We start from the raw sequence: 27,391 nt of genomic DNA on the forward strand, positions 1-27,391 counted from the left end.
AGTACAAACAATGAGATTTGACTTTACTGATGTGTTATTTCATGTACTGATGGATTTTCTGCATTCTGTCTCACTCTGTTGGGCCAGAATGCCGGGAAGTTCCCTCTGAGAGTGGGGCAAATAATTTTGCACTCATACAGGCTCAAATTCTCTCTTCATTTATACCCACAAACCCCTAATGACTATCAGGAGAGCTGAGGAGGTAGAAATGACAGCAGAATTTGAGTGTAGGAACTGGTGAGTGAAAAACAAACACAAAGCTATTTCATTGCCAGCTACCACAAATACCTATGAACCTGGTGTTTAATTTCAGTGGGCATTGTGTGCCTAAGGACTGCAATTTAGCTTTTAAAATCTCAACCCTCAGAATCTATCTACAGATAACCATAATATTATATTCTTGGATGCTGATACATAAATCTATGATATACCTGTTTAGTTGCCATGGCACTAATCAGTATAGCTATGCTGAAACACAGAGATCATGTTTGCTAATTTGCTAATTGCAAAGGCAGGCTAGTAGCAAATTTCAAATGATAGTGAGTAAAGGTCCTCAGAGCAATCCTGCTTAAAAGTAAACATTCCAGTAAGATGCAATTAGTGTGTCTTGTGTTTTTTTCATTTCTTTCTTCCTCTCACTTTTTTTTTTTTTTTTTTTTTTTTTTTTTTTTTTTTTTTTTTTTTTTTTTTTTTTTTTTTTTTTTTTTTTTTTTTTTTTTTTTTTTTTTTTTTTTTTTTTTTTTTTTTTTTTTTTTTTTTTTTTTTATCGGGGTGGTCTTGAACTGCAGATACAATCACAACGCTCATGGTGATCCAGCTGTATATCAACTAAGGCCATGTTGTTTCTGATTCTGCCTTTTCTTCTGGTATGCCCAGCCTCAGGGATGAATTTCAGCACCTGGGAGGATCAACAGAAATGCATTGATTAGAAAACACTGTTGGAGAACTGAGGATGAGAATGTTGGGGCCCTGAGGGCACCAACAGTCCTTAATGTCCCTGACCAGCATTAATTTGGACACATTTTTGTTTTACTTCAGATTTTTCTTTGCACTCTTTGACATCTTCCTGTACTGTTTGGCTTGGATTATTTTCTACATCAGGTATCTTTATACCAGGCAGTCTCCTAACTACATCCACAGTTGCTCCTTTGCATGTGAATTATCAAGCATATTTCTTTAGCTTGTCTTTGCAGTCCCATACATATTTGAATTGCTCTGCCCCTTCTCTCCCTTGTATAATATTTCTCCTCTAAAGAACAAGTAATGTTTTTTGTGCAATTTGAAATTTCTGGAGCACATATCATTAGAATTGGCTCCAAAATGAAATACTTGTGGAAGGCAAAAGGAGATGAGGGAGCTTGTACAAAATATGTGCCAGATCCCATCGAGTTTCTGTGGAATCTGACTTCTGTGGGCTTATCTTAAAAATCTCTGCCTCAACCTAAATGATTTCTAAAGAGTTTACTGCAAATAATCCTAAACAAACAAGTAAAATTACTTCCTAGGTAAGTATACATCATACAAGAAGCTTCTGAAAAAATTCTAGCTAGGCAAGATAAAGACCCTGAAGAAAGGGGGTTGTAGGTCATGAAAAAAGAAAGAGAAAAATGAGAAAGAGGCACAAGTTGCAACCAAAAAAATCCCATTTGAGTATAAGGAAGAAAATACTGAGAGTGTCTAGACATTAAAGCAGGTTGTCTAGAGATGCTGCAGAAACCTTGAAGACACACAAAATTAACAGAATGAGACCTTGAGCAACCTCATCTAGCTTGTAAATTCTCCCTGCTTTTAATGAGAGATAGGGCTAGATGACCCTCAGAGATGCCTTCCAACCCATATTATCATATGAACCTATGATTCCCTAAAAATATGTGCATAAGAGCCATAATGTTGCATCCTATCTAATCTTCTGTGGTAGTGTACATAAACGATGGACTGGAAAAGCTGAGGAGGATGGTGGTTTGCAGGGGCATGCTTTGTGAGCCCACCACTGGAGGCTGAGTCGCTGTGTAGGAGGTCATACCCACACTAGCATGGGGGCACAGGTTGAGGGGAGAAAATCTGTTTTGTTTCATTAGTTTGCTGCTCATGGCCTACCGTAGTTTAACCAAAAAGATATTAATTTATTATTTCAGTCATGAAGCTTAAATACTAGTTTGGATTAAGCACAATGAATGAGTTAAGATTAAGAACAGCTACAGCATTTTTCTTCTCAAATCTCACAGCGCATTGCCCAGAAAGATATGCGTAATTATCAAACTTGAATAGATGGAGAATCTGAAACTGATTTGCTTGAGGCTCTGAAGCACATCAGTAGAAAAACTACCAGTGGCATTACCAGGTCTTTTCCATTTTGAAATCACTTAGCGACGGGGAGCAGAACATGAAGACAGCCAGGCTGCAGCTCCACAGCTGGTGGTAAGCCAGTGGGCAGGCTCTGCTCAGTGTGGCCTCAAGCCCTTTAGTCCAGAAACCATGCACTGGTAAGGTACTAGAGCTAGCATGTCTCACCTCTTGCCAGGCTGATGTGACTCATGCTAGCTTGGCCAAGTGACTGCTAGATCAGCTGGATTTATTTTTCATGTTCAAAAGATGGAGAGACATCTATTAAGTGTATGACCTGCCAAAGTCACTGGACAAGTGTGCAGAGGGACCTAGACATCTTTAACACCTCAACCACTGAAACACACACACTAAATAACAGGTCCCCTAACTAACAGATCATACTGTTACTTGACAATTTTTTTTTTTAATATAGTGTACTTTCTGTACTTTGACATTGTAACACCATACAAGCATTGAGATGGTTTGAAAAGGACAGAGACTGCATACCAGATTAACAAAGTATTAGTTATTAACAGTATTATATATAAAACAAATTATATATTTTCAACAGAATTAGAAAGTCCCCAAAAGTAAGTGTGAATGACTTGTGAAAGGATAACCACAGATGCTGTGCAGAGTGGCTGGGGAAGGGCAGACAGCTTAGCAACCTTTGGTATGATACCATTCCTTCTCTACCATTAATGTCTTGAGGCTAGAAAAGTCATGGGATATAACAAAAGTGATTAGCACTGAACACAGCCTTTTATTTTGTCCTCCCTTTTGTGATAAAATTTATATTTAGCCTATGTAATACTGAGAGGAAGGACTGTGCCTAGGCAAGGTATGGATGTGCTACTTTACTGTGTTGGGAAAATAGAATTACTTTTCCCTCTTAGAAATACAGAGCCATGTAATTTTTCATTTTTTTTAAAACAACAAAAATATAGTCTCTTTCAATTGATTTGAAACATTGACTGCACTGATATATGCAATAAATCCTGATGGGCAGTAGGACAATTTCTTGTACCACATAGTCACCCAAAACACAAAGGAATTGAACCCAATCAGGTTGCTGCAATTATTACAGAGATAAAAACAGACCACAGCTTCAAAAAAGCTTTTTTAAAGAAAACATACTTTAGAAATCGAGTACAGATGCTAACATTGAACTCATGAAAAAATTCCTTATTTAAAGAAGCATTTCAGCAAAATCTGACAAATCCAGATGACTGGCACTTTGCAAGGTCATGGGTAGCTAGACCTGATTTTTCCAATTGAGAGCAAATGAAAGTAGGCAATGGGATGAGAGCAAAGATGTGGACTGTATTTAAGTTAATAGACCATCTGACAGCTTGGGGACTTTCCCTTAGTTTTTTATTAAGAAGCATGAGCACAGAATATGGACTTTGCTGATAAGAAAATGAACTGTCAGACACTTCAACAGACAGGAAAGCAGTGATTGAACACAGCTGAAACTAGAGAATCATAGAATTGTTTAGGTTGGAAGAGACCACTGAGATCATCAGGTCCAACCATTAACCCAGCACTGTCAAGTCAACCACTAAATTGTGTCCCCTAATGCCACATCCACATGCTTTTTGAACACATCCAGGAATGGTGACCACTTCCCTGGGCAGCCTGTTTCAATGTTTGACCATCCTTTCAGTGAAGAAATTTTCCCTAATATCCTATCTAAACCTCCTTTGGTGCAACTTCAGGCCATTTCCTCTTGTCCTGTCACTTGTTACTTGTGAGAAGAGACCAACCCCTACCTGGCTACAACCTCCTTTCATGTAGTTTTAGAGAGTGATTAAGGTTCCCCCCTGAGTCTCCTTTTCTTCAGGATAAATAACTCCAGCTCCCTCAGCTGCTCCTCATAAGACTTGTGCTCCAGACCCTTCACCAGCGTTACTGCCCTTCTTTGGACATGCTCCAGCACCTCAATGTCTTTTTTGTGCAGAAATACCCATAAGAGCACACCAATATGCTGGATGGCATTTTACTTCGTAGATATGCCTGAGCATCTGAGAAGTTTCAAGGTGAGATGACTGTAGCCACTGCATAACTTCCCTTGGGAGTGGTGCTGTAGGAAATATAAAGAAAATGCTTACAAAAATTTCCTTGCCAGCAATCTCCTTCATGGATCATGTATTGAATTTGGATGCCAGCTTTTGAAAGCCTCTTTAAATGAGAGAGCAAAACGATCACAAACCCCAGGATCTGGAAGATGAAGCCAGAAAATGTTGAAGTGGAATTAGGGCACACTTGTTTAAGTCAGGCTGACTCATCACCTCGACAGCCCTCCAAGGAACTGTGAGGCTTCCAGCCTGTTTGAGGGTTGCCTTTCCAGGAGGTGTACAGTACCAGTTTGGGTCAAGTCTCTGGGGGCAGCAGGGTGCTCTCCAGTGTCCTGTGAAGTTCAGGAGGTCAGGGCTGACGGCCCCTGTCATTTCAACAGGTCTGTAAGAACACTTCAAGATCAGGGGCTGAGGAGAGCAGACTGGCGATGACTGCCAGGAGAAGGACGCAGCTGGAGACAACCTGTTCACCCTGACCCATACCTGGCATGTCTCCAGTAGAAGCCACAACAAAGCAGCGACTCCAGAGAATGAGTCACCTGAAACAGCTATCTCTGGTGGGTCTATCTTTGGTTACTAGGAAAGGGGCCCAAAGCTTAGACTCGCAGCTTTAGATGGGCAGAGCCAGATGAGGTGAATCATCCTTTTAGCATTTGCTGATGGTCCTAACCAGGTATCATTTACCTTTGAAGTCAGGCAACATTTAGCCATGGCAATCAATGATGGCTGACATGTGTTGTACTAAAAACCAAAGACTGATAGAAAATACAGTCAACACTTTAAAAAAAGAGGGGGTATCCAGTTCCTCATAATAATTTTTTACTTAAAATACTCAACTTATTAGGAACAATAGTAATACTCTTTTTAAAATTCTTAACCAGTAGTTTAAACACCAATGGAAATATCAAACCTCACTCAAAATTCAAGGTTTTTTCTTTCTCCTTAGTTTAAGAAGACCACAGATATTCAATAACATGACTATGGCTTACCAGATATCTAATTAGCTTCATATTCTAGTGACAGAAGATGGTGAACAACTCTGGACGCTATTTTAGATAGCAAAACTTGTACTTTGCAGAACTTATTTTAAAATCCTGCTATGCAGCATTATCTAATCTCCTTCTGCACATCTAAAAATACCATCATTCTAGCATGCAAACCAAATTATATTTGTCTGAGATTCATAAAAGAGGAAGCATCAAAAGTGAAAACATTCATCACAGATCCAAGTTCTGATAGATATAAAAAATCTTACTCTGCAGTTTTTGAAAGTTATCTAATCCAAAGGTCACACATAGTTTAGCTGTGCTTTGAGTATAAGAAACCAAGCATTATGGGAATGTGGTTCATAATTTAGCATAAGGACCTTTAGGGGGAACAGAGCCTAAAACAATGACAGACCCAAAGATGTATTTTTTCTTACCAGAGATAATTACAGAGTTGGTTTGCTGATCAGTGGTAGCATGCAAACTAAAGGATTATTAAATGTAGATGGGATTATTTTTTTATTTATATGAATACAAAACACCTGGTTTCAATACAACAAAGATGGGATAACATTAATTGGCTTAAAGTGAGGCATCTGAATCAGTTGCTAAAGCTATGATGTTTTTGACATATGTGACACCAACAAGACCCTCATTTTTGGTGATCTTGTCAAGAATTATGTGTGCATTATGCTCCAGCTGCTTCATCACTAAGGAGATACAGGTGTTCCTCCTTCACAAATTGCCTCTCTGTCCTAACACGTATCACAGGATGTCTCACTTGCTTAACTTCCAGATGTCAAGCCAAGAACTTTCATTTTCATGTAGGAAAAAATGAACCTTTTTTCTCTCACTGCACTTCTGTGCTCTCTCTGCTCATCCCATGACCTAGCAGTCATTTCTGACTCATTCTGTTTCCTTGCATTTGCATTCCAAATAAATCCCATTGCTGCTTCTTGTATAATATTCTATGAATTAACTCTTTTGTCAGGCTAATTCTTTGCGTTTATTACCATAACAACCTTTTATCTCCTTTATACATGTACTATCAACTCCAGGACATACAACAATCAGACCATATTCCTTGCACACTGTTTTGATGATTCTAGCTCTTTTTAATCCCTTAGCAAATTCCCTTTGTCGTGTCAGCAGCATTTGGATAATTTTTGACCAGTTATCTTATGTTTCCCTGTGTAAGGACAGAGTGAGAATTGTTGTCTGCTCTCTCAAGTGCCTCCTTAAGGTTTGCTTCTCATGTCTCTGAAAAAATAAAGGGGAAAAAAAAAAAAAGCCTCCACAACACCAAATTGAATTAGTTACATTTCTTAACTCCATTGCAGTAACTCCTCTGTCTTACTGAAGTTCATAGAATCATAGAATCATAGAATAGACTGGGTTGGAAAAGACCTCCAAGATCATCAAGTCCAACCCCTGAAGTTCCATGTCGCTTTTTTATTTTCTCTCCTGCTCCCCTGTTCTTTCCTCCTCCCCTATAATATTTCCTCTGTCTTGTTTTTTCTTTACATTGTTGGGTTCAGTTAAAGCTGTTTCTATGCCACAGCAACTCGTGCCAAGTACTGTGCAGTCTAGGATGCTTGCTGCATCTCTTAGGGCAACCAAAGGTTATGAAATTGCCACCCTAACACTAATCTAAACCTTGTCTCTGAGAATTAATTGAATGTATGTCCTGTGAAGGCACCAGATAAGCTGCAGTAAACATAAAACTAGAATGCACGCATAATGCTTCAAAAAGGGACTGGTGAGGGAAGAAGCAGCTAATAGACAGTGAAAAAGACACCAGTCTTTTCAGGAGAGACAAATAAGTAGATAAAAGATGCTATCAGCTTTCACTACTTTGCTTTTTTCCTTATATGCTTTTTAGCTGTGTTGCTCAGCACTGTGTTTGTAGAGGTTTATGCACTCTGACAAATTCTGGTTGCTACCTTAAGAGCACTTATTCCCTACGGAAACTCATTTCACATCTCATCAGTTACAGCAACGAGATGGGGAAACCGATTTCTTGTTTCTCTGAGGTATATGCATGCTGGCTGAATAAGACAGCTGTAGCTGCAGCTGAACTGAGTTCTGGCCTGAGTTCCCCCACACCTCCTCTGGGCTGAGTGATCTTCAGGTTTAGAGCCCACCTCTCTTTAAAGAGCAGCTCCAGGCACTTCCAAAGAAATGTGCTGCAATGAAAAACATGCTTTCATTTCAAGTCTCCTTTAGAAAGTTAAGACCTGAGCATTTGATTAAGCAGTAGACCTGAGCATTTGATTAAGGTGTGCTGCATCCATTTCCCTGTGTTGCTTTGTCTTTCACTTGCAGGGAACCCTACAACATAATTCAATATCACTTATGGCAGACTGTGCCCAGGAGACATTTAGAGACAACGCCAGGTCTTGGCTTGTTTGGTTTGAACGGTCTGTGACACTGTGTGGTAAGTCACGAGTCTTCATCCAGAGTATTTTCTCTGGTCTCAAGCAAACCCAGAAGCCATGGAAAACCACAGAGCATCCCAAGACTCCTGCAAAACAAAACAAAACAAGCACCCAACCCCCCCCCCCCCCCCCCCCCCCCCACCACCTATAAAACTATCTGTTTACCCACGTTATGAACCTCTTTATTTCTGGAAACAAGAGTATTTTGGTAAAGTCATGGCAAACTTCCAGGCTATAAAAAAGACTCAAGATCTCATGATTAACATTTCCCAGGGCAGTCAAAAAAAGCTACCCGTTACTGTGGCATTCTCATGTTCTCATTTTCCCTGCTGTTCCATCACTTCTTACAATTGGACATGATAGAAAAGATCTGTATGTTCCATCCAGGGAACTGGAGCAGCACTCTTAGCTTGGGGAAATTGAAGGCTACATGTGATAGCTATTAGTCCTGAGAGGCGAGGCTGGGAGGAAGTGCTCGGTGATGAGTACAGTGTGAGGCTTTGAACAGGAACTAAGGGGGAACTAAAAAACATTAAAAGCATAGGGAGAATATAACTTTGGAATCTCTCTGCACTAGAAGCCTCTCTGTCAACAAGCACTGGACAGTCCTCACAGCTGCCAGCATGCAATACTGGCTACACAGCCAAAAAGGAGCCCATCCCTTCTGGAAAATTTGCCTGCCTGTCCTTCTCACTCAGAAATGCTGGGTAGCTCAGAAATTCCGCTCAACTTTTAAGTGATCTCCAGACACGTTTTTACTTTTGAGGACAAGCATATTCATGTGCAGGACAAACAACTCTTACGGGTTCAGGAGCTCAGTAGATGAAGCCCCAGAATAGTGGTTAGGGAAAATCAGCCAGGCAAGAGAAGGGATCTGGGATCTGCAGGACTCAGTTTCAGCTACTACCAACACCTGCTTTGCTCCACTACCTAATACTTCCTTCTGGTGTCTTCTGGCCTTTGTTCTCTTGCAGCAGTAGGCAGAGGTTTTTAATCAAATTAACAGTGCTAGGAATTTCATAAAGTGTGAAGCTCTGTCCCTCGTTATGCAACTGCTTCCATGGTTCTAAAACTGGCATGCTGAGAAGCCTCTCCTCAGTGCCTTTACTGCCAGACATTTAGTAAAATTATAGTTAAGTGTCAAAGGATAATAAGAATAAAACTGATTAACTATGCATGCCTAATAATAATAATAGAGTGGAAAACATTTTGGACTAAAATTAACGGACACATCTTTAGTGTGTGATACACGAATTAATCTGCATGACTTCCACTCACATTAATGGGAGACACTTGGCTAAATTTCTGCCCAGTGAGCTGCTAATTCGTTCCTAAGGGATAAAGTTTAAATTTAAACTTACAAAGGCCATTTAATGTTAAAGATGAAACACTGTCTCAAATTCATACAGTTTTCAGAGAAAAAAAGGAGTAGGGAAATAAATTAGCAGTGATGTATTAGTGTGAATGTTGAATTTCCTGAATTTAGTGATTAGTTTGGCGTGGTCATAAGTCATAACATCCTGGTTCTGAGCAGTTCCTGGCTAGTGTGATATTCTGGTGTCCCAGCACCAGCAGCTTCCAAACACCTGATAACAAGTGTTTGATAAGATGTCTTTAATCAGCATTTTTCTTCTAGCTGCTGTCAACAGGTGGCTTAAATTCTGATACAGGTGTAGCCCAGGATTCCTTAGTTTGTATTTTACTTCTAGTTCTTTCAGAACCCTTCTGAATTATGCACAGCTCATATTTAAGTATTGAAATTCCATAAAGATTTACTGTGAAAAAAATACCATGTCTTTTTTCCATTTTAAGTTAGTTTCCTTTCAATCGCTCGTTTTTTTTCTTAAGAAAAAGATTATTTAGGAAGATCTGATTTTCCTTTAGCTAGTATTTACTGTTTTCTATCTTTCACTGTGTCCTCTCTTATTCTGAGTTTTGTTTCTAAATTATATTATCCAAAACTTTTGAACCATTTTCCTTACAAATGTCTTTGATCTATATCTTCCTCTATATCTCTCTTGATGAATGTTTACTGCTTCTATATAACTTTTCTTGTCCTGTCTGTACCATTATATGCACCAATGGTCAAAACCCAGTATAAGTACCCCACCAATGTATCCAGGCCACAATATTTGCTGTGTTATTACCCCGTCATCTCCATTCCTGCAGAGGACTGCCACTTGTCTTTTTCCTGTCACTGCACTAAAGAGCGGTTTTCCTGAAGGTCTTCACAGTGACTCACTACTCAACTTTTAGCATAACTTCTACCCCTCATTTCTTCCTCCTCCCTTCACACACCCAGTGTTATATGAATAGATAGTTTAGACCATTTGTCCTAATGCTTGCTGCTTTTATAACCTGCATTTACAAGCAGGTACACAGGCCTTCTGAAATTCCTCACAGCTTTCTCTGCTGTTACAGTGTTATCTCCTGTGCTAGCTGTCATTTTTGCCATCTTTCTGTTCACCTCCATTCTGATTGATCATACATGAAATAACACTTAGTCTGTGTGCTGGGGGCACCTCAGATAGCCATTTCCTATTTAGAAAATTGCTCATCTCTTCCACCTCTTTGCTCTTTATCTTTTAACCAGTTTCTAATCCATGTCTGATCTTGTCTGGTTGACTGTTCGCTCACTGAAGGAGTTTCCAGGCCTTTCAGCATTCTTGTTGTAGTGCTGTATAAATATTTATTCATATATAAGGCATTCCAAGCTCATTTTATCAGCTCATAGTCATCTAGGTGTCTTAAACCTATTAATTTTTTTCCAATTAACTTTTCCAGCATTGAGATAAGGCTTTCTGCTCTGTAACTACCAGGGTCATCCCCTGCATCTTGTTTAAAATTAGAGAAAATATTAACTATTCTCTAGTCCTAGCTGATGTGGAGTATTCTGTATGCCACAGTTAATTGTAAGAAAATACCTCACAATTAGAGTAACCACATTGCTCACAGTGCAGCAAAGGTCTGACCTTCAATGACCCTTTGCTATTGCAGCCCTGGGTCTCTCAAGATAATGCCTTAATGTTATGAGTCCACATCACATCCAGGTTTGAAGTCCATAAAGTTTATTTTCACTTGGGACTTAAGCCAAGTGGTAAATCAGGCTCTTAACAAGAGATATGCGTCAGAAATTAAGTCAGTATGGCATGCAGCTTGCCTATGTTCAGACAGTGGAAAGTCTGCTACCAAGTAACTTTCCTAGATATGTTCACTTTGGTGAACATTGATCACATTTTGATCTGAAAATACCAATTTAGAGACAAGAATAAAAAACACTCTTTCCTTGTGTTTTCCTTCTCTAAATGTGTTCTGAACAGATTAAAAATAAACATAAGTGGACATTGTTCCTGTGCAAAAATTTTGCCTTTCTAAAAAAATTGCTGAGTTGGAAAAAAACTAAGGCTGGATGATTCAGCTGCTTCCTACAGGTAATAAATCTGGAAGGGAAGAGAGTTTGCAAGGTACTTACTTGTAATTTCCAAATGTGTGCATAAGTTTAAAGCAAGAGGAAGTGCAGTCGAATGTCTCAAGGAACACGTATCTCTGTGTTACTAAAAGAGTATTTCCAGAGGTATATACATTCACTTTGTATCAGTCCTTTGATGGGAAAAATCAGTCCAATATGAGCCTCATTCTTGCAACAAAATTCACTAGGATGCTGTGGTAGCATCCACTCAGAGGTAGCAAAAGTTCTCTTTAACTGCTTCTAAATTAACTTACCCATAAACACCTGCTAACACCCCTTTCTCACACATGCATAACCTCCTTCCTGTTGAATGAACTCTGTTCATTCATCACTTCCAAAGGCATATCACTAGGTGATGCTGTGGCATTAAAGACTTCAATATTAAACATTTAAAATGGGGCCTTCCTGAACCTTGACTCTGAGTATGCGTATCTCTCTCTTCATGCCTTACTGCCGTGGAAGGTACAAATGCTGCTCCGTGAGGTACCAAGTTGGTATCTTGCATGGACAGCAACAAAGATGCTGTTATCTATGTCTATTTTCCACTTTAAGACTACCTGAACCTGTCTGGAAGCCTAAGCAGATCATTCATCTCAGGAGGAGTGGTAACCACAGAAGGCATTCACTCAAATACTCTGGTGTCTTTGAAATGATGGCATCTTCGCCTATGACCCTTTGCTGTGTCAGTGATTTTTGCCCACTGATTTCTGCGCTGCAGATGCAACATGATAATCAATATAAGCATGTTAACATACCATGATATAGCATAATGATAAAGAAAATATAATATAGCATGGATCAATATTAACATGATAGTCAATTAACAAGCAGCACACATGGCTCGAAGAGAAGACTTCAGAATCCATGGAAGCAATAAATACCCAAAAGAAGTAACAGAGAAAGAATTGAAATTACCTCATGATATTTTTTCACTGTTTTCCCTGACATGCACATGCAAGATTTCCAGTTCGGAGTCCCACAGCCACAGTTTCCTCCACAGCGCTGGACAAGGAGGCAGCGGGGGAAGAAAACTACATTTGTCAGCTTCAGTTCCTCCCTTAAATTGACAGAGTAGTTTCTCGGGGTGCAGCTGTAACGTTTCACGTCATCATTCAATCTGTCCAGGTCAACTGCAATGCAAAAGAAGTTTAATTAGTGAGGTTGGAGTGGGACATTCCTCTGGTTTATAGTGCTTCCTAGGTAGTCGATAACATAAAGTTATGGGACATTGTTTGAAAAATAGGTGAAGTGTAGCAGTGATTTCTGAACAGATAAACATAAATCTACCAATTTTAAATCATTACACGTGGCCATCCAGGAAGTCATCCTGCTCCCACTGATTCCCATAGCAGGGCTCAAACAACTATAAAGGTGAAGGGAAGGCTTGCAGTAAAATATTGGCCTGGAAGCTGAAGACTAGTTATTTTATTTGCTTTATCACTGATCTGCTGGATCCCTGGGCAAGAGATTCCACCTCTGCTGCTCTCTTCCCTTCTCTCTTTATATCTTACTTACATAGATGATAAGATCTATTTTATTACAGTGGGCATAACTTCTTTTGCTAACTGCAGGCATAGAAAAGGCAAACACTTTAAACAAGACCCTTCCTGTGGTCAGTAGAGAAACTGGGGAGTGATTCATCCCTTCCTCACAAGAGCATTTAGGACAGGCTGTATGACTTGCTTTCTCAAGTTGCCTGTCTGTATTGTTTATGGATAGAGTTTAGATAACTCACTTTTAGATGGAGAAACCAATCTAAGCAATATTAATTTCAGCTGGTAAATGTTACTATAATAGGCATAAAAATAAATACAATTAAAACTAATGAGGTTCACTGAATACCCGTAGTTGGTTGATGTTTGAGTGCCTGGTATTTCTGTGAGATCTGTCATGTAAACAAACAGTAAAGCCAGCCATAAAAATAACTTATAGACTATCAACTGTGACTTTAGGTGCTGTTTTTAGCTTTTCCTCATAAAGCTAAAACAAAACAAAAAACCCCTTCTATAAATACATATTCCACAGTTGTAACACAGACAAAAGCAACAAATTTAATGAGTTCTATTTCTATTGAAGTTTTTTTATTTTTTTTTCCTTCCTTTTCTGCTTTCTTCTTTCCTTAGGATTCCATCCACCAACTAAGTGTTCAAAAGCTCAGTAAGTCATTGAGGACTGGAGGACATGTGAACTTGCTTTGAGTTCGACTCCAAACAGTATTCACTAACAGAAACATCAACAGAAAAAGAGGGATGGCTCAAATGAGAACTGAGATAATAGTATAGTTTTTGTGAACATACTGGATTTTCATGGGCATGTTTAATAGGTCAACATCATCTCTGGTCCTGAGAGCACTTATGCTTGTGCTTTAACAAAAATATGTGAAAACTTACAACAAAGACACTTCATACCTTCTGTGACTCAGCCCTTGTCAACATGACAAAGTAAATAGTGGAAAAAGCTGTGATTTGTAAATATCATACACCTTTACATTCTGACCTGGAGATATTCACAAGGCAGATAAGCAAGAGGCAAGGGTACATAAATGTCAGGTGTGCTACTGTAGAAAATCATAACACCTTGCCAGGAAAGTGAATGTGATATCACAGTCAATGGGAATTCAGCAGATAAATTGTGATTTTATAGCAATTGTGATACATGTCACCATGAAATCTCAGTGGTTCTCTCCAGAGAGTCAGCGTTTCTCCAAAAGAGGTATAGATCATTCTCCTGGTATAAGCACAAAATCAATGGGGCTGGTGGTATCCTCATGCAGGGGGAGAAAAATACACTGTGAATGTCCTTAGCCAGGACTTCCAAGTCCAGGGAATATTGATTTCTTTGTTTTAACAGATGGCATTTTTTTCTCCACTGTCATTCTCCAAAGCCACCTCTTCTCACTGCAAGCTCTCAGGATAATTCTCTTCACAGGGAAGTGTTTCCCACTCCTCTAAACGTTTTCACCAGGACATTTGCCACCAGCTTTGCTAACTGGTAAAACAAAGCATTACCTGGCTACTATTCATTTCAGCCAACTGATGTGAAGGAAAAATCTCCCAAAGGAAGAAGAGAGCTCAAAAATTTCTGTCTTTACGATTAATGAGTTTTCTTGAGGGAAAAGCCTCGATTACCCACACTTTAACACTACAGGGGGATGGATACTAATATGAGCAGACTCCTATTGGACAGTCCAGGCTGACCATGGACTATTGATGGCATTTGCTGATAGTACTGATAGAGTTAGAATAAAATGCTCAAAGGCTTAATTTAGACTTAGCTGAGGTAACATAGGAAACAAGGCTTCCAGCAACAAACTGGTCAGTAAAGAGGGCCCATGAACAGACATCTGTGTCCAGAAGACAGTTGGGGGACTGAATAAATTTTACTCTATCACAGATGACACTTCCCCTCAGGCTCAACGCTCCTCCTTCCTGCACTGAGCTAATGCCTATTAGCACTGCTGTATTATCAAAACAGAATTGAGTCCTTGTAATGAGACTGGCAGAGAGGCAAAGCACTGGCACGTAAAGGACCTGCATGGGGGGGCTTTCCTGCAGTGAGCATACTATATCCATCACTGTGTTACACTTCTAGGCTTAATACTTAACTGCTCAATTTAAATGGCAAGGGTTAACCTGGCAAAGGGCTTTTACTGGAAGGAAGGTTTTGCTCACTGCCTTCAAATGCCTATTTTGATGACTTTCAGAAGTCTTTGCTGCATCTCTTAGGCTGTAGCTGACTCAGGACTGTGGGGAGCTGTTGATTTGCTTGAAGCATAGGAGGCAATAATTAGCATAATTTTCTTTCTCTATGCAGTATGAAGGAATAAGCAGCTTTCAACGAGGGCTCAAAACTTTCTCTGGGTACACTCTTCAGGTACTCTGAAATCAAGCAGTAGCAATATGCATTTTATTCAGTGTATTTTTTCTGTATTTGAAAACTTATGGGAAAATTTCCAATGCAAAATTGCATGAATTCTCCTTTTATTATCTACTCAAGGCATTCTGATCCTGATTATTATCAGTTTTTGGGACCACTAAATCCCTGAGTTATCAGTTAAAGTCTGAATTCTCTGCACTTTGCTGTATTTTAGGTATCAGAGTCCAGCTTAAAATGGACAAATACAGTAACAGAAAGGTCTTATTTTAGTGATGTTGAAAACATGAAAATAAATAACTCCAAGTAGAGAAGAAAAGCCTAAATAAACAGCTTAGGACATACACAAGTCATTCTCTATTAAAATTCATTTGGAGGTAAATATCTACACCTACATGCTTTTTTACTCTGCTGTACAGAACTCCGGTGCTTGGTGGGATAAGGTGAGCATGCATACTCTGTGAACAACGTATACCGTACTCTGGTTGCATCATACTGACACACAAGAACAATTCCCATTGCCTAATTAGCTTTAGATAACGCTTTATTGCCCCCTAACAAAAGAATACATTTTATTCTGAACAACTCTTTCTCTGAAAGCTTCAATATGCATTTTTCCCTGTCTTGGGATTGTTTTACTGTCTGGAGCCAGTTCATTTCCTCATCCATATAACAATGAGATTTTACAATACAGTCAGTTTCATGCATCACTTCACTGCTGTGACTTAAATGTAACCGAGCCTTGGTGTGATTGGTGTGAAATCCAGCTGCTTTACTTATCAAGGACTGAAACCACTGGAGTCCTTAATTTAAAACTAGAACTAAAAGGTTCTTTAGACTGTATGCAAATAACTTCCAAGTATTATTACAGAATGTCTGGATCAGAGATTTAACTTAAAGGTAAGGCAGACATAAAGAGATGCATTGGAGCACCAAGCTGGCTACTTGGGGTCCAATGTTTGCCCCTCCTTCCCCTTAAATCCTATGCTTAATACCAACCTCATTTCACATAGCTCGATTTTTTTTTGGCATGTGTTTATCATGAAATGTTGATCTTAATCAGAGGTAAGCACTGAAAACACAGACTGCAGGTAATACCATGTTTTATTCAGAAAAAGACAGGCCTTAAAGATTGAGGAGAAAACCTGTGCTGCTGGTTAAATTAATTTTAAGACAGGAGGTCTGTTAGGGTTGCTTTTAACACTTCATCAGTTCCAAATTCACACATGGTCCTAACACTGCCGTATCTGAACATTTTACGCTTTTTTTCACGCATCAGTCAAAGAGCAGAGCTGAGGTGTAAGAGATGGTAGCCACCTTGTTATGGCATTCCTATACCACATGTCAAGGCCATCTACAAGCAAGGTGAGGAGGATTTGGGCAGGTGCAGACTAGTCAGCCTAACCTCAGCCCGTGGTAAAATTAAGGGGTAAATCCTCCTTGGAAGCAATACCCAGGCAGATGAGACAAGAGGGTGACTGGGAACATCCAGAATAGATTTACTAAGAGCAAATTGCCGTGGATCATCCTGAGAGTCTGCTATGATGAGATAACTATCTTGGTGGATGAGGCAAAAGCAGCAGAGGTATCTGCTGATTTTTGACAGTGATCCATAGAATACTTGCAGCCAAACTGCTGAGATATAATGGTTTACAAAATCAGTAGATATCTGGAGTATCCAAGAGACTTGAGCAAAATAGGCAGCAATTCCAAGTACAACTGGTGGTTGCTTACTTTCTGTGCTCCCCGGGGGTAATGCTGGAGTCAATACTGCTAAATATTTTTATTAACAATCCACACAATCCATCCACATGCTTCAGGAATGCCTTTCAGAAGGATCTCAGCACGCTGGAGAAACGTGCTGGCAAGAACACTATGAGGTTCAGTGATTACAAATGGAAATTCTTGCACCTGACATGGATAACCCTATCCATTGATCCAGACTGGGGATACATGGACTAAGCTGAAGTTTTGCAGAAAAAGCCTTGGCATCTGGTTAGACAGCAGGCTGAACATGAGTCAGCTGTTTGCCTTGCAGGACCAGGCTCTACACTAAACTACTTTAGGAAAAACGCAGTAGGAAGCTGAGGGACATGGATGTTCCCCTTCATTCTGCTCTTGTGAACCTGCATCTAAAGTACTGTGTCCCACCTAGAGCCCACTACGGCAGAAGCACGAACAAACTAGGAGTTCAGTGAAGGATGACCATTATGGTTAAGGTGCTGGTCCAAAACAGCCAGCGAGGCTGAGGAAAGCAGATTTCTTTAGTCTAGAAAGAATACCAAAGAGCGTTCTAATGATTATATCTAGTTACTTAAAAGGGATTACTTACAGGGAGGATGGAGCCAGGTACTTTTTGGATGTTCACAGCAAAAATAAAAAAGCAAAAAATCTCAAGCTGCATCGAGGGACATTTGCTTGAGTTCTATGAAAGAGTAAGCACCATGAGGGTAGTCAAACACTGGGACAAGTTATCCAAAAGCTTGAGGAATCATTCTAGTTGGAAATATTAAAAACTTAACTAGAGAACTTCAAGGGTGGTCTCGCACTAGGCAAAGGTTTGGATGAGAGTCACCTTTTAACCAAAATTATTCTCTTAACCTGTGATTGATATTAAACTGCCATGGTAGTTTGTGTCTGCTTTCCTTCCTGAAAGGAAGGAAATAGATCACTGTCTACAGGGACAGAAAAAGTTGAAAAGTTTTTTTTTCATCTGTTTTGAGAGCAAAGTGGATGTGTGGAACTAGATTTCAGCATGATACTCAGCACCAAAATATGCTGTTGACAGGTGATGTCAACCTGTGTTGTTGACAAGATGTTGAAATACCTAACTCTCACTTAAGGGGTTTGCATTATACAGCGAACAGGTGGAGAGACTTTCCAGAACAGGTGGAGAGATTTCCCAGCCACTGACTATCCTCCCCTGGATATCAAGCATAAATCTACATCTCCTTGGGCCTCCTCCCAAAGGCATGTAAACAAGCGCCAGTTCTGTCAACATTTCTAGCTCTTGTGTTCTTTTTGACAACTAAAAAGACGTAATCATGAAAGGGGACTGTACTTGTTATCTTGCCCCTGTTCATATTTCCTGCATCAGCAAGAGATGGAACTGCAGTGTCTGAAGCATCATGTGTCAAGTGGTAGCCCAGAGCTCAGTTATAGTTTGAATCTCATCCTTTTTCATATGTGTTTCAGAGTTCATAACAAAGGTTACTGGGCTACAGTTTTAATTTACAGCATTTTAAAAAAAGGTTTAGTAAGAAAAGCTTTCACTGTAGTGAATGACAATGACCAAAAATTGTGCCACATAACACATGAGGGAAAATCTCATTTTTCACAGAGGGTGCAGATCTGAATTAGATCTAAAATGAGTGAATGTGTGCAGTTTGCATGCAACAGACAACTTAATTCCCATCTAAAGAAGGGTGGGAGAAATATCCTGTTTTTTAAGCACAGGGAATACTTTAAATTAGCAGCTGTTTTAGAAGGTATTCCATCTACTTGGAATATTCACATTTGCCATGAATGAGTGAGCATTTTTGACGCCTGCATTCCCTGTCTGGTGAACTGAAACTTGCTGGCAGCCATCCCAGAACCTTTCAAGGAAGAGTATATGGACGTTTGCAGTAATTTATTGGCCACTGTTTGCAACCCCCTGAGAAATTACATTCCTGAGTTAAAATTTTAACTTCTTGCTAGACCATTGTAAGTAGTGACAATTCAGAACTATTGTTAAGGACATGGTGAAACTTGTCTGATGTTGGTAACCTGTTTGGCAATGGATAGCAAAAAACATTCCATAAAAAACTGTGGTCTCACCTCACTACTCTTCTTCCAGAGAGCAGTGTTCTGCCACCAAGTGTTTATTTATTTAACTTGTAAAGCCATCATTCCAGATAGATATTATTGCAAGAATGACCCACCTGATTATGCTCCTGTGATAGCCAAAGGCTTCTTGTGCACTATTTCCAAAAAAGAAAGTGAGCTCAGAGGCATGTGTAGTCTTAATTACCAGAATGTATCTATCTACGTGTCTTCCTGCTTACTAGGTTTATTTATGACAAAACAAAACAAAACAAACCCCATTCTTTTCTAAAGATGGCCACTTTTTCTAGGTACCATCTCCATGACATTTGGATTTACTTCTACGATGAGAAACTGTGAACTTGTTCTTTTCCCTTTCTTTCTTCATTTGTACACAAATCATTTCACAGGCAGTGGTCTTTTTTTTTTTAATTATAAAGACTGTTTCAATGGGAGGTAAAAAATCAGAGAGAACAACAGAAGACAAATGCAGACAACCACGTGGGAGACATTAAATAACTTTTGATGGTTGGAAGTGTTTACAACAGTACCTCTTGGAAGATCTTCTAATATTATTAAACAGATAAATTGATGCTTTCAAAAATTTACACTAGGATGAAGAGGCTTCCTTCAAACATGTTTTAACACTCCTTATGACTCTCTAAAAGAACAGAAGCCTCTTTAACAAGAAGTTCAACATAATAGCAGAGCATGGCTGTTTACTTTTCTACATCTACCTGTGTCCTGGACAAGAGCAGTATTAAATAATCCAATAGCCAGTGATCTATTTTTAGAGATGCTTAATATTTGTAATAATCAAATTACTATGACACTGAAGTCAGCAACATATTGTAGGAATGCAAAAGGAAAAATTTTAAAAGACGTACTTTGGTATGGCCTGCTTTTTTTCTTAAGAGTCTAGGATGAGCATAAGGCTGAATATTCACGCTTTCAGTTTCTAGAATGCAGCAATTGATAGCAAACCTTTTTGAGTATATTTACAACTGCAGAGGTTATTTGAAACATCTATCAAATTTTCATGTAGGTGTACACCGTAGTTAATAGCTTAAACATGGCCCCTCATTTAAAGATTGTGAAAATGTGAATGTGTGTCTTCCTCTTTTTTATTGACCTTTTCTGCCAGTCTGGGTTTCACTGCAGTTTCATACTCAGCCTTTACTGGAGTGGTTAACAGCAACCTCACTGAACATATATAGAATTAAATTTCAAACGTCATTTGGATATTAGTGAAACACATCTGATACCAATATCTCACTTCAATAGTGTAAATAGAAAGAAATGCACTTCACTCATTAGAATTGCATCAGTATTGCAGAGGTGTGAGATCAGATTTTGTAGAATGAATTGAGTTATCGTATATTTGGATTTAGTCCACAACTTTAAGGTACTTGCAAGAGGTATCCAGCGAGGGATCAGTTTGCATATGTATATATTGATGTCTAAAAGTACAGAGAGTCATAGAATCCTTAAGGCTGGAAAAGAACTTCAACATCATAAATTCATCTATAAATCCAGCACCTCCAATGTTGAAGATAACATTTGTTTTTTGTTTTGTTTTGTTTTGTTTTTTTTTCAGAGGGTGGTCCAGAGAGGTTGTGCAGCCTTCATTCTTGGAGGTATTCAAAACCTGACTTGACATGGTTATGAGCAACCTTTTTTTGATGACCCTGCCTCGAATACTGAGGTTGAACTAAACAAGTTCTTGAGGTGCCTTTACACTTCATCTATTCCCTGATTCTGTGAGATTTCATTTTATGCTAAAATGCTATCCTCTTATTTGCTTGACCTTGATTCTTAAATTTGTAGATTATTAAGTGCCAAATTAGAAAAATATACCATTTAAATATAATTTACTATATATCCCTGTAATCAGAATTACTATTCAGAAACACTGTCTCTTAAGCTCATTTTTGTGCTGTGATTTGGTATGGGCAGAAAGTTGGATAGGAGTGAAATTATTAGTGATTAATTCATACCATTTATATGGCATGTTCTGAAAATGCTGTGAGAGATAGGCAGAGATTACATCAAATTGTTCTTACCTGCCTCAGGGCTGTTCTAACTCTGGATAAAAAATAAAACCAGGGCTGAAAGCAGAAACAGATAGGTATCTGAAATAAATGATGATATAATCTATTGCTCTCTTTGCTGCAAGGTTATCCCAGTGCCTATCAACATTCCTCAGAGATCCACAGTGTCTGTGTTTAAAAGCCACCAAGAGTTTCTAACTGAAAGACTTGTTAAAACTATTCCCCACTCGGACATCATCCAGGAACAGGCCTTTAATCTTGTCAGAAGTTTATGTCTAAATAAAAATTCTTAACTAAAATTTTAAAGGATTTGATTGTGGTGAAGTACTTTTGTCCAGAGGGCTGCTAACAATCAGGGAATTTGGACTTTAGTTTGAAGACAAAAGGAAAACTGTTATAAAACTTTTCTTCCTTTTCCTGTAACCAAACCAACACCACCAAAAAAAAAAATTCCTATAAATCAAGTATATTAAAATAATAACTGGAAAATTAATTTGTTTACAAAGGTGGTCGGCTATGCAAGAAGCTGAACTACTTTTGTACTAAGTGGAAAAAATTTCATGCAGCTGAATTTTCCGAGCAGTACCAGATCAGACTGATACCTCTAGACTGCATAAATAAAACACCAAATGCCATTTTGTATTTATGTGGTCCTTTAAATATATGGGATACTAGGCCAATTATGATCTGAGAGTGAAATGAACACTGGAGAGCAGAACCAGTACAGGGTCCAGGTGTCTAATCAGTTTCTATTAAAATCAGAAGAGGCCCTTGATTTCTTTTTTATATGTATCTATTGGTGCCAAATCCAGCCTGGGAATAAGGGACAATACAGATCATGTTCCACAGACCCCCACAGAGATCAAACCACTCTCTGAAGTCATGCACTGGAGCTTAAGAGAAGTTTTTCACAAACATGGGCTGCTGTGGTTGCCTGAAATTTCTGACATGCCAAAAGGGAGTAAAGTAAAGGGGACCACTTTTTCCTGGATATCAGCTCAGGCTGTTATTGCAGATTCCTTTGAGGTACTGAGCCCAGGAACAGAGAAGGCCAATGTGTCTTGGAAACTGTACGCCTGTACTGTATCTACTAATAAGTTGTACATGCCTGAGGTCATCGTCCTCAAGGATAACAGCCATGGGAGAGCCCACATTTGTCTCTTACTCTCCAAGTCAAGGTGGCCACATGAATGGTAGGCGGCTTCTCCAGACCCTGGTTCATGCCCAGCAATGACCAGGCTGACAATTTAGCAATACGGCGATTGGATTTCAGGGTCTAAGAACACTCCTTAACACTGTTTTCCATAATACAGGTGCAGTCTATGCATCCCTTTTAAGATCAAAGCTTCATCATTTTGATATCAAGTAAGTTACAAATATAGAACTACAATTCTATCTCTCCTTAGCATATGCTTATGTATGTGGGAATGGGATTTGAGATGTAAATAAATAGTAGTTTGCACACAATTGGAACTGTGATTTGGGCATTATAAAGTTATAAAGAAAAAAGCACGTGAATATACAACTTGAAAATGGAAGACAATATTAACAGGAGAAATCAAATTAAATAGTTCTCTCTAGATCTCCTATGAAAACTGCAGTCATCTTGGAGAATCCTAACAGACATCCTAGATCTATACTGCACCACATGAAGGGCAATTTCACCAGGCCCTTCAGTGCATGGTTACCCCAGAGCATGACTGTCTCTTCTAAATAGTGTTTCTTTATAACTATGGTTTTGTACTGCTAGCCTAACATCTCTTTGCTTTACCATTTGCTGGATGATCCAAACTAACAGAAGGAAACCAGAAACATAACCCAGAAATGTGTGCTTTGCTCAATTACAGACAAAGATGTTAAACCATAATAATGTTCACCGCCAACAGTGAGATGTTCACATCCTAAAAAAAACCAGCTGCACATACAGGTGTCTGCACCAGATGCTTCCCTAAGCACAATATGATAAAAGTGATTATTCCTCACTCAACAGAGAACAGTCCCTAAGCAGGGTATTTAAAGAAGGATGATAATGCAGGTAATTAGGAGCCCCATGCTTTACACACAAAGCAATTTTTAAGAGGGTGAAGCTGAGAACCATCTGTCTTTACATGTGGGCCTATGTTTTTATCCATGAATTCATCATAATGATGAGCAGTTTTCAGTCTGATTTCTCAAGCAAGATTCTACTTAGAAACTGGTTAAGGATACGGGCACCAGAATGTAATACCTAGCCAATGGATATTTCTATAAGGACTTAAGGAATACCCTGGTCTTGCCTCAAAGTATGTATGTAGTGAGTTTTCCTACCTTTGGACTTTCTGTCATGGTAGCTTCTGCCTCGATAATGGTGGCCACTGTCTGTGTACAGATTCTCAAGATCTTCTTGCCAGGAGTCTGGGTTAAAGTGTTTGAGCAGATCCTCCACTGTGTCAAATGCAGCAATGGTTTGATCCAGTGCTTCTGCCGTGAGCGTAGAGTCAGTCACTGATGGAGAGGGATAGGATACCCCCTAAGAGTGACATATATCTCAGTGCACTTTGAAAAAATTACAGCACCACTTAAAACAATTGAAAACAGTTACTGGGAAACTTGTTGAGTGAAACAGCTACTCCGGGCCATCTTTTGAAGTCTTTACCTGGGCCAGGCTTTGTTATACTTGTGTTTTCTTTTTCTAAGGAGAAGAGACACCAAGGAACTCCCAAACAAGTCTCAGAGGAGATGCAGGGAGCAAAAGCACTGCCACTGGTGGGCTGTCAGCATTTACATCCAATTCTCAAAGGGGATGATGGTTTGCACATTTACAAAGATGTAATGAAAATGTCTTTTGAAACCACTGTGATGGCCATGGCCATAGAATGGAGAGGCCAACTCTGTCAATTATTTGATAAGATGCAGATCAGAAATCACAGTAGAGAAAGACAAAGACAAGTCCACTAGACTGTCTTTCCCTGGTCAACTTGGACGACAAATTTGGTTTGGTTGAAGACTTGAAAAAATGACCCTTTATTGCCCAAAATTAAATGTGTTACAATACACTGATGAATTGACATTCAAATGACATTTTTTACCAAAAAATACAACTTACTAAGCAAACAGAAAAAACACGATGTTTGGATCTTGGGCGTGCTGGTGGATGAGAGGCTGAACATGAATCCGCAACATGCATTTGCAGCCCAGAAATCCAGTTGTATCCTGGGCTGCATCAAAAGCAGCGTGGCCAGCAGGGCTGGGGGAGGGGGGGAACCTGCCCGTCTACTCCACTCTCCTGAGGCTCCACATAGAATACTGCATCCAGCTCTATAGTCCCTAGCACAGGAAGAGCATCAACCAGTTGGAAAAAGTTCAGAGAAGGGCTACCAAGATGATTAGGGGGATGGAGGAAAGGCTAAGAGAACTGGAATTGTTCAACCATTAGAAGGCATCAGGGTGACCTAATTTTGGTCTTCCGGTACCTGAAGGGACCTTACAAGAAAGATAGACAGAGATTTTTTACAAGGGCATGTAGTGATACGACAAGGGGGAATGGCTTTAAAATGAAAGAGGGGAGGTTTAGGTTAGATAATAAGAAGAAATTCTTTGCTGTGAGGGTGGTGAGACACTGGAACAGGTTGCTGAGAGAGGCTGTTCATGCCCTGTCTCTTACAGTGTTCATGGTCAAGTGCAGGAGACTGTGAGCAAGCTGAGCAGAGTGGGGTAAAACTAGATGATCTTTAAGGTTCCTCCCAACCCAAGCTATTCTATGTTTCTATGATTGCAGCAATGTAACAATGAATATTTGGATTACCAACATATTAATATCCTCACAATTGTATCAAATGAAATATTATTTCCCATCAGTAAGGGCCAAGCACCACTCTCTCAATGTTCCCACTGAACCTGTGGTACAACTTCACTTTGACAGAAAGATTGTACTAATTTCAGTTTTACAAGAAAGGACTTCAAACATTTTTAAAAATCATTATTAAGAATCACAATATCTGCTATCCTGACATCACTTTTTTCCTTGGTCCAAAAAAGTCAAATAGTATGCAAATATTATGTAAAATAAGTGCAAGAAAAACTATTAATGCAGATCTCTTAATTTTTGAAGGCCCACAATCAAAATACATTATTTTGTCCATCAAGAAGCATAGTAGAGAACAAGAGTTGCTAAAACATCGGGGGGAAAACCCTAGAAACCTCTTGTCTTATGAAAACCAGCTCAGAAGTAATGGAGCAGAAATATGCCATTTGAAATTAATGGCTTCCCAAAATATTTTTTTTTGCCTCATCTCCTAGTACAGTTAAACTATTAATCTTTGTGATTAACTTCACTCAGTTGGGTAGTAATGGGAAGGTCAACTCAATTGAGTAAATTCACTCATTTTTTTTTGCAGGATTGTGTCCTTCAATTCCTATTATAATAGTTCTAAAGTATGTATGTCTTTTAAAATAAAACAGTTGTCTCTAATGGTAAGATATATCACAAAATTAACAATCCTTAGTATTTTACTGCATTTATTTGCTGAAAGTATGGACAGTCCAAATAATTAAAAACCAGAATGAGAAGAAATAGAAAGCATAGCAATAGTGGAGTCAAGAAAGCACAGCTGCACTTTATTGCCTGCGACCAACAGCCCAAGAAGTTTCAGAGGGTCCACTTGTGACTGCAATGCCTCTTTAGTGCCAGGCTAAGTAAGACACAGTGCAGATGCCTATGAAAATTCATGTCCCCTTAAAAGGCAAGGCATACCTCAAAGCCTCTCTCCTGACTTCTAAGTGGCTTGGAATAGAGACTGCCAGAGAGATGGAAGTCCCAGGAGTTAAAACACCCACACCAGTAAAGTGATCACAGCATTGTTATCTAAAGCAGTGTTGCAGCAGAGACTATGAAGTGGCCAGCACCATGCAGTGTGCTAACACAGCCTTTAGGGCTACAAAAAGAAGAGGCACCCAAATGCTACTTTCTTACTGAGCAGAGTTCAGTGGAGCTCATGGCAGCCCAACAGGGAAAAATCAGACTCTGACTGCCTTTCAAAAGAAGGGAAATGGGGCAAGGACACTGAAGAAACAGCACATAAAAATCAGGCCACAGGTGTGTGGCTTACTCAATGCAAGAGGTTTTTTTTTTTCACATGTTCAACTGTACATCTCATTACAGAAATGCAGGTCAGTGAACGTGCAAGGCATTTCAAACTCATACAGGCAGCTGGGATTCCCCATTTTCTTTTCATATAAAATCTCCTGCTCAAGAGATTTGTGCAACCTTGTTCAAACATAGAAGAAAGCTCAATTTTTTCTCAGTGACAGCCAAATAAAGAGGAATTATTTCAACAGCTCAGATAGCCTCCTGACAGCAACACCATGTGACAGGCCCAAAAGCAACTTCAAAGCTGCCAACACAACTGCCTTTTTTTTTTTTTTTTTTTTTTTTTTTTTTTTTTTTTTTTTTTTTTTTTTTTTTTTTTTTTTTTTTTTTTTTTTTTGTTCTGCCAAGAATGAGGCACTGGCTTTAGGAAAGTTTGTGCTTGTTGTAATCTGCCTTCTGAGATCGCATCCAAAGAGGGAGCAAGAAGAAGAGTGAAATGTAAGAAGCAATGAAGAACAAAGATTTTCCACATTTTGTACCTCTTCTGCATTTCTTAAAAGCACTGAATACATTTTTAATTTAATGAAACAAAAAGGTTTTTTTTTGTTTTTGTTTTTTTTTTTTTTAAATCAGTGCTCTTGCTCCTAATTTCTATTCCCCCATTCTTCTCTCTTTCCTATCTCTATTGTGAACCTGACAGGAAGTCCAATATGCATCACAGTTTTTTGTTGGACAAAAAATTACTTCTGAAATAACGGAAACTAAACTAATAAGGAGTGATTTTGTTTCCTTTTTATTTTTTTCCCTGCGTTTGCCATGATGAGTTAAGGGCAGAAGTATTTCTTTTAGCTCTCTGAGAAAACAAAAACAAAAATAAAACCCAAACAAAACATATCTCTGTAATATGATCTCAGACATCGAATTTGCTCTCTCTGAAATTTTCATTCCGAGAGTTGCAATGTGCCTAGATCCTAAAATGAGTCCTTGGGTTGCTTGTGGATTTGAGAGAGCAATCTTAGATCTAACATTTTAATTGAGCATCAGCAAAATCGTACGTCATCAAGACTGACAGGTCTGAGTTTGTCCTTCTGCTCCTTAAGACCAGAGTAGAATCCCTGAATCTTTCTCTCCTGAAGAACTTGGGTGTTCTCAGACTTTTTCCTTGGTGCTTTTGTGAAAAATTGCTCAATCTCCCTACCTTATTTTCCCTGAGGATTAAAAGGACTTGTGGGTGTGATGCACAGCCAGTTGAAGAAAATATGTTTTATGAGATTGGGAATGGTGTGGGAAAACCAGTAA

At 39.1% G+C, this 27,391-nt stretch overlaps 1 protein-coding gene across 5 annotated transcripts in view; it reads right to left on the reverse strand.

The window, feature by feature from the left end:
- Window positions 1–705: 705 nt before the first annotated feature.
- The window catches only part of PDGFD (platelet derived growth factor D), a 142,491-nt gene continuing 115,805 nt past the window's right edge, over window positions 706–27,391 (reverse strand). For all 5 annotated transcript variants that reach the window (XM_027900077.1, XM_027900068.1, XM_027900093.1 and 2 more), the window contains 3 exons: window positions 23,332–23,533; window positions 12,212–12,426; window positions 706–898 (listed from right to left, as the gene is read on the reverse strand). In XM_027900077.1, coding sequence (XP_027755878.1) covers window positions 764–898; window positions 12,212–12,426; window positions 23,332–23,533 — 552 coding nt within the window. In that variant the 3' untranslated portion in view covers window positions 706–763. The remainder of the gene's footprint in view (window positions 899–12,211; window positions 12,427–23,331; window positions 23,534–27,391) is intronic.

Source organism: Empidonax traillii, unplaced genomic scaffold (genome assembly GCF_003031625.1).
Source record: "Empidonax traillii isolate 1590-97213 ecotype Southwest subspecies unplaced genomic scaffold, ASM303162v1 scaffold21:size2437335, whole genome shotgun sequence".
Classification (NCBI taxonomy): Eukaryota; Metazoa; Chordata; class Aves; order Passeriformes; family Tyrannidae; genus Empidonax; species Empidonax traillii.